The 18,590-nt window shown below is 40.3% G+C and overlaps 1 protein-coding gene across 1 annotated transcript in view; it reads left to right on the top strand.

Annotated features, from left to right (window-relative positions):
* The window catches only part of Ston2 (stonin 2), a 116,281-nt gene that overhangs the window by 45,004 nt on the left and 52,687 nt on the right, over positions 1–18,590 (top strand). Inside the window, 1 exon segment of the mRNA XM_048362855.1 lies at positions 7,314–7,511. Within this exon segment, the coding sequence (XP_048218812.1) occupies positions 7,314–7,511 (198 nt within the window).

The following is an 18,590-nucleotide window of genomic DNA, read 5'->3' as shown; positions in this document are numbered from 1 at the left end:
TGGGTGAGGATCAAAGATGACGTCAGCCAAGTGCAACAGCTGAGAGATTTCATCCCAGAGATTAGCCCCATGGTTGAATTCTATCATGTGGTTCATTCTGGCTACTGAGGGTGGGTGGTGGATGAGGGTAAAATAAGATCCCAATGGTTGGGTGACTACTTAGACAAGACCCATTGCATTTTGCATGCATATGTATTTCTCTCCTCAACAGAGGCAGGCTTATTTTCTTTTAATACCTTGAATTGTTTTTTCTTTCCTCCTAACTGTAATTGATGACCTTTCCAGAGGACATACCCAGGAATAAATTTCAACGGAGCCCTTCCTTTGCACTAGGCTCAGCTCGGCTCTCAATACTCTCTGTCATTTGCTGTTCCAGACAAGCTCATTGCTACTATTGCTGAATTTTCTGCCTGGAGGCTCTTCTTCCAAATTTTTACTTAGAAAATGTTGCTCAATCATGACCTCAGGGAGGCTCAGGACACTTTACATCCAAACTTTAGCGTTTCTCTGCCTATATCTTTATTTGAATGAGACCATACATATTATTACTTTGATTTTTTTTTTTTTTACAAAAGTTGTCTCTTTGCCACAGAGAGGCAGGAACCTCATATCTCTTAATTTATTCTCTATCCAAGAATATGGTATGGTCTTCCTTTGGCATATGCCACATGGCTACTGTATATGTTTTTGGTACACTGAGTATTGTATATATGTCTACCTGATCTAGGAAAGGGAAAGAAAAACAGGGTGTAAGATATCACAGGAAATGTACACACTGCCCTATTATGTAACTGTTCCCCTTTTGCACAACACCTGGTCAAAAAAATTTAATTAATAAATACATTTTTAAAAAAAGAATATGGTATGGGTAACTTAGTAGATAGAAGCTTAGTCTGCTGGATTAGTGATAGAAAAATGGAAGGTGTATATGAAACCTGTTGTAGAATATTTAAGTGGGGCTAGTGAGCTGTCCACTCAGACCAGGAGTATTGGCTTCTTCCATGAAACTAGTTTTTGTTCAAAACCAGAGGAAGGCTTTTTAGTCATCGTATCATTTTATTATTAACTGACTCTGAGGCTGAGATCTAAGGATTAAGATTCAAAGCTAATGTGAGTTGGAAAGTCTATGAGCTCTTATGTCTAATTAACCAGCAAAAATCTGGAAGTAGAGCTGTGGCTCACATAGTAAAGTGCCAGTTTTAAGTGAAAAAGGTAAAGGACAGCATCCAGTCTGTGACTTCAAGCCCCAATATTGACATAAAAATTATTTTTTACTGATCATGATAATCACTTTATTTCCCCATTTGTTATATGCTCACTATATGTGTGTATACACATGCAAACACATCGTTATGTATACATAGATACAAGTACACACATAAACATCCATCTATACTTAACATAGATACCTAACAGAGCATATAAATGTACATATCCTTATGCACTCACAAATATATGTGGACACATATATTTCTGTGGTGGGCTACTTTTTATAAAAACACTCTTAAAATTATTTGCTATTGTTTAATTTTATTTAAAGGTCCTATTATGCCATGGGAAAGGGAAAGAGCTCTCATAGGTGAACTTTTCCAGGTCTCCAAGAGGAACCATAAAATATTAAAACAGAAGTGTCCTCTTCCAGAGAATGTGCCGGCTCACCCAGAGAGGATTTGTGGCCTATCTTACCATTAATATGGAACACAAAACACAATGAAGAACCCAAGCCTGCATCAATTAGCTAGTGCATTCATGCAACAAATATTTGAGTAGTGGGGATACAATTATGAGAAAGTTGGTCACAGTCCCTGGTCTCCCCAAATTGAGGTTACTAACCAGTTAGGCAATCTGTTACTACCTTCTGGGAATAAATAAGAACTTCTCTGAGTCAGTCCTGGGGATAGCTGCTTCATATCGCTAACTGTGAACTATCAGGAGAGCCACAAATGAAGAATGGGATTAGATCTCTTTTGTATTCATGGATAGGCACCTTCATAACATTGAAAAAAAAAAACCCATACTATCCTCATGATTAGACATCAAAGTTTAAATAAAGGGTACATAAAAAAAATATATATATATATATATATTTAACATTTAAATCACCCAGGGTCCCAAAGGAGAAACAGAACAACATTGTATTAGTTGACAACTTACATACATATTACTTATCGAGCCAGTGTTGCTTTAAGTACACTCCTCCTCCCCCACTCTCCATCCCCCTTCCACCCACTGTAGTCACTGCTCAAGGCACGAGATACAGTTGAATATTCCTGACCTATGGAGCACATATTCTTGGCTGGAGGAGCAAAACCAAAAATAGAGAGTAAGCATGTCAAGTAATATGGCAAGTAGGAAGGAGAGGAAATGAGGCAAAGGAAGAGAATGTGGAGAAGAGGCTATATAATATTTATGAGGACAGGGAGTTTCCTTTTGAGGGATAAGCATGAGTGAAGATCTGAGAGAAGCAAGGGACTGAGCCTTGCAAAAATGGGAGAGAACTTTCCATGCAGACAAACCATCCATGCAGAAGCAGCAGCAAGTGAAAAATCCCACAGGCAGCTGTGTTCATGGTATACCACTGGCACAGAGTTGGGAGAAAAGACAGAGGTGAGGCAGGAAAGTCATGGGGCTTCAGACACAAAGATCGTTGGAAGGCCCCATGAGAATTTTGGCTTTTATTATGAGAAAGGTAGAAGCCTTTGGAGGCACTGTATGACCCAATAAGTAGCTCTCCAAACTCCCCTCGGGTAGTGGTTAAGAGGAGGGTGGTTGAGAAAAGGAAGATGGATGGAGTAGTCGGAATATGACCCCAGTGTTGATACAGCCAGAAGATGATGGCTTGGTCCAGGGTGGTAGTATAGAGATAGCTAGAAGTGAATGGAATCCAGATTTCTTCTGCAAGTTGGACTAACAGAACATATGATGGACCAAATGGAAGAATTGAAAATGACAGAGTAGTTCCATTTTGGATAGCTGAAGAGATGAAGGAGCTGGTTTTGAGGCATATAGATAGCAGTAACCTAGTTTTGAATACATAAATTTAAGAGATTGAGATGGGAACCTGAAGTAGGACATAAGGATATGTCTAGACATAATAACTATCACCATCTAACCCTTCTTGAGTAGTACTACCTTGTGCAAAGCACTGTTACAGGGGAGAAAACTCACAGACAGATGGGGTGAGTTATTTGCCCCCGGCTGTGGGCTGAGTCCAGCTTGTGCACAGCAATCTGGATTCAAGGCCCTTCTTCATAACCACACAGGGAAGTTACAGAGGCAGATTCCCTCTTTTTCATTGCTGAGTGGATGTGGCATGGTGGTGGGAGCAGTCCACTTCTGTCTGGCTCAGGCATCAAAGATCTGGCCCGGGGAGAAGAGCCAAATCGAGGCTCATTACTGTATATTCTCACTTCAGCAAAGCCTGTGGCCTGAAGACACCCAATCATGAAGCTAAATAATAATAATCTTAAAAAAAGAAACTCTCCTAAGATCTTGAGGCTGATAAATAAGTGTAATACAGTGAATGAGAACAGTTTGTGAGCTCTAGGGCCTTTTCTCCCATGAGATCATGTAGCTCCCATGAGCAACATGATTATCTTTCAAGGGAAGTGTTTTAGCCACATTTTAAAAAGAACCAAGGTGAATCTGGGCGTGTTGGTTCACACCAATAATCACAGCACTCAGGAGGCTGAGGCTGGAGGATCTAGAAAAACCAAAAGGAAAGCAATCCAACAAAACCAAAGGGAAAATTAAGATAATTAAGATACTTTCCTTTCTGAGTAACCAGAGTCTATGATTTGATATGTAGATTGGACACATTTTATTCACTACTGAATGAAATCAAAGTTTTGGTTGTTTTTTGTTGTTGTTGTTTTACAAAAAAAAACCCACACTGAGTTGTAAAGAGCAAGATAAGCAACCACCCAGTTTAATAAACAGAACATTATCATCATCCAAAAGCCCCCAGTGATCCCCAGCCTATCACATCTTCCTCCTCACCATATCCCTTCCCTTGCTCTCTTCACCACCTTCTTGAGCCTTATGATAATTGTACCATGCTTGATACTTCACGGCCTTACCAACTACACAAGAGAGACATCATTTATTCTAGTATGGTTTTAAACTTTGCATAAATGAAATAGTACTGATGCTATTATTTGTGAATTGCTCTTTTTTTATTTTTTATTTTTGGTGCCATTCCTGGGGCTCAACCCCAGGGCCTGCGCTTTTTCACTTACGGCTAGTGCTCTACTTACTCCTTGAACCACAGTTCCACTTACGGCTTTTTAGTGGTTAACTGGAGATAAGAGTCTCACAGAGTTTTCTGCCCAGGCTAGTAGCCTCTTGAGTACCTATGATTATAAGCATGAGTTATTGACACTTGGATAATGTGTCTCTTTAATGTAATATGTTGGTGAAATTTGTTCATGTCATTGCCCGTTTTGATGCTTTGTATTCTATTGTAGTTATAGTAATGCACCATAATCTGTCTATCGATCTGTTATGGATGGACACTTGGAACATTTCTACTTATTGACAATTCAGAATAGGCTTCTATGAGCATGCTTTTTGTTCTCTGAGTCTTCTTATATCCTGGTATATAAGTGTTAGTGTTTCTTATTTTAAAAAGTGTTAGGGAAATTGCTGCATTAGATGCATGATGATCAGACTGGTGGGGATAACACTGAGCTATTTTCTAAACAGTTCCATTACTCTAGCTCTTTATGAGAGAGTAGCTCCACTTCCCAGCCTACATGTAATTTTGTCAGAAGGAGAAAGATCTTGTTGTAGCCTAGGCTTGCCTGGAATTTGTTGTGTCAATTTGATCTGCATCCTCAGAATCCCAAGTTCAGGGATTACAGATGTATACCACTGCACCTGGCTAATTAATAGTATCTGGTGACATTGATCAAGATGCATGGTATTTATAAACTGCTTTGTTGAATGGCAACTCCTTTGTACAACTTCTTAAAGATAATATATTTTAAAATATTTAGAAACTGCAAAAAAAAAGTTTGTGATTTATTCCTTTTATTTTTCTTTCTTTTCTCCCTCTCTTTTTTTCTTCCATTCATTCTTTCTTTCAAGTGATACTGGGGTTTGAACTCAGGGCTTTGTTGCTAAGCAGGTGTTGTACCACTTAAGCCAAGTCGAGGCTTTTTTCCCCTTTTACTTTAGTTAGTTTTCACATAAGGTCTTGTGTTTTTGTCCAGGACTGGCATCAGATAATAAACCTCTATTTATAGACTCCTCTGTACCTGAGACCTTAGGTATGAACCACCGTGTCTGGCTCATTGCTTGAGATTGGGTCTTGCTAACTTTTTGCTCATGCTGACTTTGATCTCTACTTCCTGAGTAGCTGGGATTATAGCCATTCACCACTAATCTTAGCTTCTGTTGTCACTTTACTTAACATTTCCTAAATTACCAATAAAGTTTAGCATTAAGAGTGCTATTCAGATACTCCTGTTGAGTTCTCTGCCCTTTGCTTGCAGATATCTAGGAACTGCTAGGAACTCCAACCCTACAGATGGTATTTGATTTTTAAAAGTTTTTATGCTGAGTGCTTTCTGTGTCATGATAAAGAAAATCTAATCTTTCGTTATTCCAAAATCATAAGTGTATTTGGCTATATTGTCTTCTGTAACAAACATTTGTTTACCTGTATTTGGTACTTTTGTACAGTGTGAAGTACAAGTTTAATTTTATTTTTCCAAATAGGTACCCAGTTTTCCCAATACTACTTTGATTGTTTTATATATGTACATATTATTAATGTATTGGTATACACATATTTAAGGGTATTGTTCTTCCTTATGCCATATATATATATATATATATACACGTGTGTGTGTGTGTGTGTGTGTATGTGTGTGTAATTTGTAATTATGGGGCTTATACTCAGGACCCCACACTTAGCTGGCTGACATCTACCTCTTGAGCCACAACCCTAGCCAATTTTTGCTATTTTTCTAGTAGGTCTCATATTGTTATATTTTTGTTTGGGGTCAGCCTTGGACTGTGGTCCTCATGCTTGTGTTCTCAAGTACCTTGGATAACAGGTACACATCACCATGCTCAGCTTGTTGGTTGAGTTAGGGTCTTGCTAACTTCTTTCCCAGGCTGGCCTTGCATTGAGATCCTCCTACTCTTCACTTCCCAAGTAGCTGAGATTATGGGTGTCAACCACCACCCCTTGACTTCTTTCTTCTCTCTTAAATCTCAGGTTTCTCCTTTTGTTTCTCTACCCAGCTACAGTTTTATCTCCAGCTAGAATTGACTGTGTTATCTTGGCACTTTTTCTTGACCTTGGAGTTTGCGTCCCTCTGTGTAAAATAAGATTTCTGCCAACCTTTTGGTATTGATGGGTGGAATGAGGCAACATTTGTAAAAGTGCCTGACCTTTGAGTGGATACTTGGTCAACAGTAGCTTCTTCCATTTTTATTTTTTCCCTGACAACGCTCTTTTGAATACTCAGTGCATTTGCAGGGATACAGTTCTTGCACAGTACCATGGAGAAAGCAGATGGGGGGCAAGTTCATTGTGGACAAATTAAGAGAATTAGGAAGTTTGATTAAAAAAAGAAAAAGAAAAACATTTTTCTGAAGTGATTTGAAAGGTTGGTTTGACGCCCTGGACTAAGGCTGTGCATTTCCCCCTTAGAAGATAGTTTTTGTTGCATTTCATGCAGTTCAGCAGCCCCAGTGAATCTCCATGTACATTTCTAACAGTCTGTAGAATTTCCAGTGATTCTCAAAATCACACTAAACAGAGACATAGCACACGTGTATACATATATGGTCACGTAGCTACTCTGTATATGTATATATACTTGCTATCTCTGCTTAGATTTGAGGTTCCTGAGACCTGAGGATCATTTATTATTATCTTCAAATAATTGTAGAAAGAGATTACAATTCAATATGTCAATTTCTGAGTACAGTGCATCTTGATCAGTGTCACCCCTTCCATCATTCTTCCCATATCTACCCCAACACTCCCTATCCCTCAGGTTATTTAATTCCGTTTTTACATATGTTCATTGAGTGTCATGACTGACTTGCCTGCCATTCTTCTCTCTATTCACGACCTGAGTTTTAATACAGAGTTTAATAGTGACTCATCCTCGTGCCTCAGTCAAGCAGTTTCCCATCTGTAGCCCTGCAACTCTTCCTGGGTGCCCTTGCCTTTTATGACTATTGACATGTATTGCATAAGATCTGGATGACATCAACGCAAGACAAGCACTGAAGAAAAACTAAGGGCTGCTATCTATACTTACTGTCACTCTTGGTTTTGGTTTTGTCCCCAGCTCTCCCATTGACCATGCCCTGCTGGACATGCCCTTCCTTTGAGTCCTTGAGGAGATGTCCTCTGACCTCCGAGAGCAGCTGGACCACCCATTCTGAAGACACCAGCAGTCCTAGTGTTGGCCCTTCATACACAGACCTGCAGTTCATCAATGCTGAGGAGCAGGCAAGCCGCAGGACTTCTGCAGCTGACTCAACTGGTAAGCTGGGCCTCCAAGCTAGAGTTCTTTGCAAAATATTAGCTTTTTTTTTTCATTCCCAGTTCCTCTTAAAGGTCTTCTTAAATCCTGACAGCCAGATTTGTTTTGTTTGCAGAGTTCAGATGTAGTCATCCAGTCAAAAAGCTAGCATCCAGAGTAGTTTGAAATTATGCTGAGAAAAATGCATAAACAAGCTGGCTGATTGGTTAACTATTCACATGGGGAAACATTTTTGACAGATTATTTTAATGTGTTATTTTCTGGCTGTTTGGTACAAGTATCATTCCCTGTCAAATTATTTTTTCCTTGGATTTCTGGACTGTAGTATTCACAAAGCCGAGTCTTTCATCCTACCCCCCCCCCCCCCCACACACACACACACCTGTGTCTTCAGCAAAAGGGAGCTGGATTTAAGTAGCAAGAAAGTAAATGGCAGAAAGCAGATTGAGAGGATTCAGTCATTGTACCCAGACTACAAATCACTTTGCAGTTGAATGTGTGACATTCAGGTGTACTTTAATTGAACTATCTGTTGGTCTATAATGTCCCATGTTCTCACTTTTTAAATTTGCAGTCAGCATAGGATGGAATGCTGGTTTTCTTCTTCTTCTTTCTTTTTTTTTTTTTTTTTTTTTTTCTTTGCCTGTCCTGGGGCTTGACTCAGGACCTAAGCACTCTCCCTGGCTTCTTTTTGCTCAAGGCTAGCACTCTGCCACTTGAGCCACAGCGCCACTTCTGGCCGTTTTCTGTATATGTGGTGCTGGGGAATCGAACCCAGGGCCTCATGTATACAAGGCAAGCACTCTTGCCACTAGGCCATATCCCCAGCCCCATTTCTGGCCTTTTCTATATATGTGGTGCTAAGGAATCAGATCCAGGGCTTCATGTGTACGAGGCAAGCACTCTTGCCACTAGGCTGTATTCCCAGCCCCGGAATACTGGTTTTCTTTGCAGGTGGACTATGAGCCTGTCGACAAGTACTGTGTTGCAGACTGGGTTTAGAAAGGCATTGGAAAGATTATGTTCTTGGTATGTTGGCTATTTGGCTGAAAAGATTGTTCTCTTCTGAAAGTGGTTGGAATTACTGCTAGGTTCATTGTGGTTGAAGTTATCCAGTGTGTCAACAATATTTGTTTTCCCTTCCCAAAAATATTGCCTAGGATTTTGTCTCCAGGTCATTTTTCATATTCAGATAGTATGCTGGGTGATTTTGAAGAAAAATATGAAGAGTGATCCTGCTCCTGGACTAAAGGGTTCAGACAGGATTTGGTTTGGTATTTGATAATATTGCAGAGTATCCTAATACGTCACAGATTCTAGCGTCACAAACCATGATTATTTATAGCATTTTGTTTTCACAGACACTTCAATTCTTATTCATCTCTGTGGCTTATGACCCACTGGCTAGTGGCTAACCATGAATGCCCTACTACCCTATTTCTACTCTGGGGAGAAGCTAATTGGTAGGAGGGCACCTGTAGCAGCCAACGCCATTAAGAGAGGTGAAGCCTTCCTTTTTGCCTCTTTTGCCTTCAGTCTCTTTTCCAAACCATCCTAAGGAGGAGAAAATACAGTGTGTATACTGACTAAAAATGTTCAGACTTTGGTGTCTGTGACTCAGGTTCAAATCCTAGTCCATCACATACTAGCTATATGACCTTTGGCGTGTGTGTGTGTGTGTGTGTGTGTGTGTGTGTATGTGTGTGTGTGTGTGTTTCTTTTCCTGCTGCAGGATTCTCATTGTTTGGGAGAGGTATAAATTGGACCCTTCACTGGAAAAAAAAACCAAAACTCTAAGCTTACAATGAGCTCTAAGCTCATTGTAATTTTTCAGTGGTCTCTGTACTTTCTCTTTGTGTAAAAGCTGCTTTAATTTTTGGTGATTCAAGTGATGAAAATCAGAGTCCTACACTGCAGTGGATATCAGCAACAATGTCCACTTCCTCCTCCTCCTCTACTTCCTCCTCCTCTTTCTCCTTCCTCTTTCTCCTCCATTGTCATCATCATTATCATCATCATCGTTATCATTGCAATGCTGGGGATCCAGGCCCTGGCACATTCTAGGCAATGACTGCTCTGAGCTATACCTCCAGCTCCTAAACAAGACATCATTAGTGTGTTTCAAAGTTTCTGATTCTCTTTAGTACCTCTCTTTGCTAAATTCATTCTAACCCCCGGTTGTTGTTGTTGTTGTTGTTGTTTTTTTTGTTTTTTTTGGCCAGTCCTGGGCCTTGGACTCAGGGCCTGAGCACTGTCCCTGGCTTCCTTTTGCTCAAGGCTAGCACTCTGCCACTTGAGCCACAGCGCCACTTCTGGCCGTTTTCTGTATATGTGGTGCTGGGGAATCGAACCCAGGGCCTCATGTATACGAGGCAAGCTCTCTTGCCACTAGGCCATATCCCCAGCCCTCGGTTGTTGTTTTTGATCAGGGTCTTGGTGGGAAGCAAATGGCACTCTAGAAAGAGTCTATTTGGAGAGCATTTAATGAAGAGACTGCTTACAGAGGAAGCAAGAGCTAGAATCATACAACAGCTGACCAAGGGTCTCCTCTGCTAGACAGTGTATAAAAAGAGTGGCTGTGGCAGATGCTCTGTGCTGCACCTCTGTGTGCAGTGGGACTGTGGTGTCCCAGGCCAAGCCTGTCTCCCTGGGCCCCTGTTGCTTGGTAGTGGGCTGCCTCCTCTCTGCCATCTGTGTAGGAGTTCTGCAGGGATTCGGCCACCCCATAGGACAATCTGAATTGCAGCTTAATTGTGGAGGGAGAAACTCTGTGAACAGCCTACACTTTCTTCTCATTTTCTCACCAAGGGGATAATTAGAGGAGGAAGGCAAACAAATCCCCTCACCTTGGTTAGATTACAGGGTGTGGAGCTGTGCTGGAAAGTGCTTGTTCTGGAGTTCATTTCACCAGGGTAAATGGCAGGGGAATTAGGAACAGGCCAGATCCTCCCTTAAAAAAAAACACACACACACACACACAAAAAACCCACTGGCTTTTCTGTCACCTCCTGTCTCCCCAGGGGTCCCCTTTGCCTAAACAAGACAAGCACACCCTGTCATCCTCACCAGGCGAGTAGCTGTGGGATGCCATTGGGTTTACATGTGTTTATAAACAGCAAGAGGATCAGGGGCGAAAACATGTGCCTTTGAAGGTTGTTCCAAGAGACATGCAGTCTCTTCATGTGAAAACACATAAATATTCACGGTGGCACAAGCTGATTGATTGATGGGCTTCCCTTTTGGTTTTCTTTTATGTGCATGAAAAGTATAGATGTAAGTGTGGGGTTAGAATGTACACATGCAGACAAACTGAAGAGTGTCCAGATGTAGCTGATGCTTAATAATAATGATCTGTTGAATGGATCCTCAAATGAATGGTGTGAAATGTGCAGGTGGTAAGAGTCATGTGTGTTCCAAAAATTGAGTTTAGGAGCCCAGCATTTCCCAGTGTGTCCCATGCAGCAGCCTGAGGAAAACCATTAGGTCACGCTATACTACCTCCATTAATCTATAACAGGCATTAGCTTATTAAGGGCTTTGAAGAGTTCTGAAATTATATGTATGTATTCTGTACATGATTTGTAATTACATATATCTATACATAAGGAAGCATATGTATACAGGTATTTATATAGTATGGTAATCCATATTAATTACTCTTTTCAAAATGACCTGCTCAGCTCTCAATCTACAAGAACCCCAAACCACATAAATTGTCAGATTTTACTTGGAATTACATGCTTTTGCTAAAGTGTTGGAAAAAATGGAAAACCCAAAAAGAAATATGTTGATGAACCTTTCTGGATTTTTTTTTTTTACACAATTCTGTACAGTTATCCCTACTTATCTCATGCTTTGCTAAACTCTTAGCTTTTTTGTTGTTGTCATTTTGTTTTTTAGGTATTTGTGTGTGTGTGTGTGTGTGTGTGTGTGTGTGTGTGTGTGTGCATTTAAGTGACCACAGTAGAATTCTACCTAAACAGTAAGGTATCTCTAGATATTTGGGGCTCAATTGTTTTTCTCAGAAACAAGTGCTTATGCCAGATAGGGAATTCGATTATAAACCTTAAGTTTCATGAGAACACTTTTGAGATGCTCAGGAAAGTTCTCCTGTAATGATTTGTCAAGGTTAGAATGCGAACCTCATCTGCCCTTAGGTACAAGGGCAGGTTTCAAGATGTATGGTGCCTCTCTCTTACCTATCCTGCCTTAATCCTGCTGCAGCTTATAGAGTTTAAACCAGTCAGGGGTCCAGATCCCTAGCTAAACAGTGATTATCATGTGCATGATGGCTTTCCTGGGAGTTTTTTGTTGTTCTGAAGGCACATCCATGTTTTCTGATCTTATTTTTTGAATGTATTTTGCTTGGCAAACAAAAACCAGTTAATTATTTTTATAATTCTTTCTTCTAACTACAAATTTAGAAGACATTTGTAATTTTCCTTGAAAAATGTTTGCTCCCTCAAAATGGAAAAGTGCCAAAATATTTTAAAGCAAATTTACATTTTTTGGTAAATCAACACAAATTTGACCCGTTTAGTTTCTATAGATGCTTGTGTACTTCAACTTTTTAAATTACTTTTTATGATGGACGTCTTGATTTAATTGTTTGGGTACTGGCCTATTTGCCTCAAGAGTGGAGGTTGTTTCTGCTTGGGAGAGCCAGTCTTTCAAATATTCCTCTTTTTTTGTGTGCACAAAAATGAGCTAGGTGCTTGTGTTTTAACTTTTCTCTGGCATAGTGCTATCTGCTTTTTCTTTATAGGAGTAGACTTTGTATACATAAAAAAACCAACAACAATGTTTAGAGTTCAACAAACCAAGATATGCTATCAACAATACCACTTCCCTGCAAATCATTTAACTTCTGCAGCCTTCAGTTTCCTGAATGGTAGAATATAAATAATTCTGGTAATGATACTGAGCCTGTAGGTTTGTTCTGAGGGTAAAGTTCCACCAGGCAATTAAAATTCCTAGAACATTATGTGGAATAACTCTTATGATGGTAGCAATATAATGGATGTTTCACAATTCCTCATATTTTAAACCCAGAGCTTAGCAAGTCTAAAGAAAAAAAAAATTGAAAGTTACTGCCCCCCACCCCCCGCAAATAAAAAAACCAGCTAAATCTAGGAAGTTTCATTTTATGTCCTTGGTTAGTTTTTATAAACTGCTTTTAAAAAAGAGTGGTTTCCTTTATTCATTCAGTTCTCATAACTGAAGGGTGGACTCAGCCAGCATGCCTTGCAAAACAGCTGGTGTCTATGTCATTCCCCTGCAGAATTGGGCTCCCAAAGCTTTCCTGAGAAAAGCTGGGCTGCGGAACTGCCAGGTTCACTTGCATGAGTTGCAGTTCCTCCCCCTCCCCAGGATTGGTTTGTTTGTACAAATTGGTTGCCTCAAGCAACACATTAGTTTGAGATGGAATGTATCCTTGGAAACGCACTGCTTTCTTTTTGCCAGGTTATTGTGCCTTTCCGGCAGAGGATGCTAGAATCAGGGGAGCATTTTCCACTCTGGTATATTGAGGTCCACCTCTCAGTGCTATGTGCAAAGCCCCACGTTATTTCATGATATTTGGAAAGCACCAAATTGTGAGCTGTTTATCATAACTTTCAGCTTCTGGACTTTATCCTCCATCTTTCTATCTTCAGTCCTGGTGACTAAGGGAAGATTATACGTGAAAATTCCTTGGGCCTCCCTGTGACGTAGGCCTCCCTTATAATGGGATGATATTCCTGGCCTGTTGGCATCAGGCTTTGTCATGTGATTTGCTTTGGGGCTACTGAAAAGTTACTCGCAGGACAGATTTTCATCGTTTTCCTTTTCTCTGTCAGAGTCTCCTCTTACTGTTCTCCATGCCTGCCACAATTAGACTCCAGAATCCTCGGCCTAGATAGCCTTAGGTCTTTTTAGGACCTTTTCTAGGACCTATATTTTCAGAATTGGACCACTCTGCTGATATGTTACCATGAAACTTTGGGGGCCAGGAATCGACCTTAGACATGGGGGGAGGAGGCATACCACCATCCAGAGTCTTCGTTGCAATGGAGCAACGTGGGAGAGGAGAAAGTAGGGATAGGCTTCAGGCAACAGGCTATCATCTATCAGTGCACTGTGATGCTTTTCTGTGAACTCCAAAGAGCACAAGAAATCAAAATTCTCTTTGCTTCAAGATTGTTAGAACCATGTCTATGGACTAAGCAAGAAAGGACATACATTAGCAGTTTGGGGCATGATTTCTACCTTTAAGTCCTTAAACATATAGAGGTGGGATAGCTGCATCTCATTCTCCAGAGGTGTCGTGGGCAAAATAAGTCTTTGTAATTAAAAGTTTTTTTTTTTTATTTTTGGTTGCCAGTCCTGGGGTGTGGACTCAGGGCCTGAGCACTGTCCCTGGCTTCTTTTTGCTCAAGGCTAGGACTCTACCTCTTGAGCCACAGTGCCACTTCTGGCTTTTTTCTATATATGTGGTGCTAAGGAATCGAACCCAGGGCTTCATGTATATGAGGTGAGCACTTTACCACTAGGCCATATTCCCAGCCATGTAATTGAAAAGTTTAGAGATTTTAGGATGACATATCACTGTAGCATAATTAAAAGAATTGATTCCAATATGAAGAGGTTTCATTCATTGAAAAGTGCCTGACTTTACCTCCTTTAAATAGGATTTGGCAGAACTTTTTTTTAATAGTATACACAGTAGCATCATCCAGAAGAGAAGAGAAGAGATTCCCGGGAGAAATCCCAGGAAATTATTGGCATTCTGTGGCTGAGCAAGTCTGTGCCCCATTCAGTGCTCATTGTTCCTTCTCAGTTGCTAGCACTAAAGTACACTTTGATGTCCTTTCTTCAATCTTGATGTTTCAGATTAGCAATGTGTCAATTTTCCAGACAGGATTTAGAGCCAGACTTTAGGGAGAAAAAATAAAATAGGAAAATATAAATGGAGTAGTTGATTTTTTTTTTTTGTATTTTATTTTTGTGCTGATCTTGGGGTTTGAACTCAGGGCGTGGGTACTGTCCCTAAGACTTGGTGTACAGGACTGTTGCCCTCCCACTTAAGCCACAGCTCCACTTCTTACTTTGTGTGTGTGTGTGTGTGTGTGTGTGTGTGTGTGTTTAATTGTAGATAAGTCTCAGGATTTCCCTTCCCACACTGGCTTCAAATCATGATTCTTTGATTTCAGCCTCCTGAGTAGTTAGTATTACAGGTATGAGCCCTTGGCACCCAACAATATTTTTGTTTTATTGATGTAGCCATATATAAATAAATTCACATTTGAATGTATCTACACATCCAATTTTTTCTTTGTGTCCAAAAAAATTTTTTTTTCTCAAGGAATGGTATTCACATTATATCTGTTCAGATCACGTTAACAAAGAGGCAGTTACTAGAAGTAAGTGTAAGATCTTTTTGACTTGGAACGAAGTAAAATCACCTAGTCCTCACTGGAAGTAAAACCATGAACTTAAAGGGCTAGAATCAGAAATTTTAAAGTCTATTATGATCATTATCTAGTATGTAAAAAATGCATTCATTTTCAAAAATCTTTCAAATGCACAATTTCATCTATAAAATTAGAAGTGAAAGAACAGCAATTTCATGGGGTTGTGCCAATTGGATGAAAAATGTATTTTTAAAGCCCCTACAATAATTATTGCTATAACAAGCGTGATTATTGGATATCAGCTTTTTCAATAAAGTAATCACTGTTATTATGGTAGTTACTACCATTATGCTGTGTCTGAGACTTGTGAAGAGCAAAATCTAAGATAGATAGTGTAAGGGAGAGTTGAAGAATGGATTTTGCTATAGATAAGCAATAGGCAGCTACTCTAATCTCAGGGTTTATAACTTGAATTCTCCTGGAGGGAGTTCATGAGATTGAAAAGGAAAAAAAAATGTATTTATACTGAACATTAACTAAAATTTGGCATTTTCATTATTATGAATGTGGACAATGTATCACATCTGAATAATTACTCAAGACATTTTTCACCAATATGCCCACAGGTATTTCTGTATTATAATCGCTGGAGATACAGTAAATATTGTTTGTGGTCACTAGCATATTTAAATTTGATGTATATAGGTCCAGTCCTAGATCTTGTTAATGAATATACTAATAAAGATTCATATGCATTATTATGTAAAAAAGAACAAATCTGACTTTTCCCCACTATGATTACTTCCTTTTTGAAAATAACTAGCTATTCTCAGTCCCACAGATAGTCTATCCTTCATTTTAATTCTTCAAAGACAACAAGTTGTAAAGGATGGCAGAAAGTTCAAGGAACAAAGACAGCTTTTACATACTTCAGTTCATCTGGACAACTCAACAGTAAATTTTTTTTTGCCATTCCTGGGGGCTTGGGACTCAGGGCCTGAGCACTGTCTATGGCTTCTTTTTGCTCAAGGCTAGCACTCTACCTCTTGAGCCACAGCACCACGTCTGGCCTTTTCTGTTTATGTGGTGCTGAGAAATCAAACCCAGAGCTTCATGCATGCTAGGCAAACACTCTACCGCTAAGCCACATTCTCAGCCCAACTAAAATATTTTTAAATATTTTTAAAGTAGTATGATTACTTCTTCCCTGGAATTCCTATCCCCAACAGAGAGATTTTAGACTATCAGGCTAAGGAGAAGATAGAAACATTTTCTTTGTATTAAAAACTAGCACTTGCTTATGATATAAGTGTGTGTACTTACGTATCTAATGTTATACTGTAGAATTAGGGACATTTTCTTATTTATTTTTGTTTGATTATTTTAGAATTAAGAGTTTGATTACAAAGCTTCACACTTGCCAGGCAAACACTGTTACTTGAACCCTACTCTAGTCCATAATTTTGGACATTTGTAGAGTGTGAATATGACTTTTTCAGGATTATCCTCAATCTCCAAACCAAGCTGTATTTCCTCATTCGCTGCCAGATAGTGTTGGGGAAATAGGCCCCTCACTTCCAGAGTCCAAGGGGGCAGACCCAGCCTAACCGGGTCCTGTCTACAGCAGCACCCTATTGAGAGTCATGACCTCCACAAGCCTCTTATCCTTCCCTGATGATTATGCCAGAATTTCTTCAGTTTTGATTCTGGCAGGCTCAAGGCCTGGGAGAAATCCAGCTGCCTACTCTAAGGGGTTATAACCCCATAAATATGTTTATGACCCATTTTATTGCTGGCTTCTGGCCTTAACGGAGAATCCACTGTTCTATTAAAGAATAAAAATCAATCTCTTTGAGACAGCCATGGAGTATGTTCCCTGGGAAGATGACAGGTCAAATCTTCATTAAGCTGTTGAGGAATGAAGGGGGAGGGGAGGGAAGCTGTTTTCCCTGCCAACAGCAGCTGACAGCAGTCAGGCTAGAATGTTTAGGCTCCTCTGAGCCTTTTGTTTCATGTCTGTGGCTCTAACCTCAGCTGCTCTGCATGGAGAAGACGGTTTTTAATCCGAGGAGAGCAGTTTCAATGTGGTTGTCTTGGCTCTAGGGCTAGATTTCTGTATAAGGGCTATGTTTTTGAAGTGGCACTAAGGTCTGCTCCTAAAATGCATTGATTGTATTGTGGGTCTGTGGATGATGGCACGGGAGAAAAATAACTAATAACTAACAGTTTTGCTTAGTACTGGTTCTGTGGTTCTCACCACTAATTTACAGTGTCACAGTACTGTCACATTGTGGTCATGCTGAGAAGAGATGCTGGAGTCCTGGCTCTGCCTTTTCTAGTCGATGTCTCAGCCAGTGAGACAGGCTTAGAAAAGTACCTTGTAGAGCCTGAGTAGAATACATAAAAAAGCAAAAGTGAAAAACTTAGCACAAGCAGGGAAAAGTGCTACATATCGATAAAGCTCTGGAGAGGCTGAGGCAAGAGAATTATGGGTTTGAGATGAACCTCACCTTCATACAAAACCCTATCTCAGACAAGCAATAAAAGAAATCAGCACAGTGTAGCACATAATACCTCTGTGCACATTACTAGAAACATCTGGACTGATGTGTCTGTTGCTGCCAGCAAATACCCAAAGCATCTGTGGCAATCATGAAGCAACAATTCCAGAAGTCACTGAGAAAGGTTGACTTTTAATCTTTTTGTAGAAAAAGTTTTAGTTGCTTTGGCCTTGAGGTGTTATATACTCATGTCAGTGTGTGCACACTCACACTCACAGTCACACACACACACACACACACAGAGTGATCTAAGTATCTTAGACTCCCAATTGGGTTTGTAGAGCTAGAAGGACCAGAATTTACCGTAAGTCCTACCCCCACCCCTCGCTTCCTGGTAAAGACCATATCCAACCGTGAGTTATGAGTGGAATTTTCAGTATCTTAATTGTGAGTGTGATTTCCAGTATTTGTGAGAGGGATTTCCAGTATCCAATTGTGAGCGCATTTCCAATATCTAATCAAAACCCTGCAGCTGTGCACACATCCCCCCCCCCCCCCCCCGCTTGCTACACCCCTATGGCTTAACCAATCAATTGTAAGTGCATCAGTCCCTTGATCTGACCAATGACCTTTTCCAGATTCCTTCCCGCCACCATATGCGCCAAACGTGCTTTAGGATTATTTTTTAATTCTCCCGCGGTGTGTGTTGATTTGTTGGAAGATGCTATGATGTATGCTAAGTCCCTGCCTTCCCCCCAAAATTGTATAAAACAGCTGGGAGCCCGAGGGTCAGGGCCTCTTGCGTCACCAGCGTACTGAGTTGCTCGGAGGACCGAGCTAGCTCGAAATAAATGCCCTTTTTGCTGCTTGCATTGGTCTTGGTCTCTGGAGGTCTTTCGGGGGATCTGAACTCGAGCATTTCAAGTTTCTTATTCCCACCTCCATGTTTTGCCCATGGTGTTAGTGGTGCCATTTTGAAGTGAACCAGTAGGTGAAACAGACCCAAAATGTGAGCACAAGTCTTACTCATGGCTTCTTTTCCTTTTTTGTTTTTCCTCTTTGCATTAACAGCATCACTAAACTTACTTGTTATGATTTATTTTCTAGGTAAGTAGCAAGGAATTTCTTATACATCCTGTGGGTAAAGCCCAGCTAACCCTGGGGGCATGGGTGGGCTTTGGAGTGTT

This window comes from Perognathus longimembris, chromosome 14, assembly GCF_023159225.1.
Source record: "Perognathus longimembris pacificus isolate PPM17 chromosome 14, ASM2315922v1, whole genome shotgun sequence".
NCBI lineage: Eukaryota > Metazoa > Chordata > Mammalia > Rodentia > Heteromyidae > Perognathus > Perognathus longimembris.
This window is presented reverse-complemented; position numbering and strand designations above follow the sequence as displayed.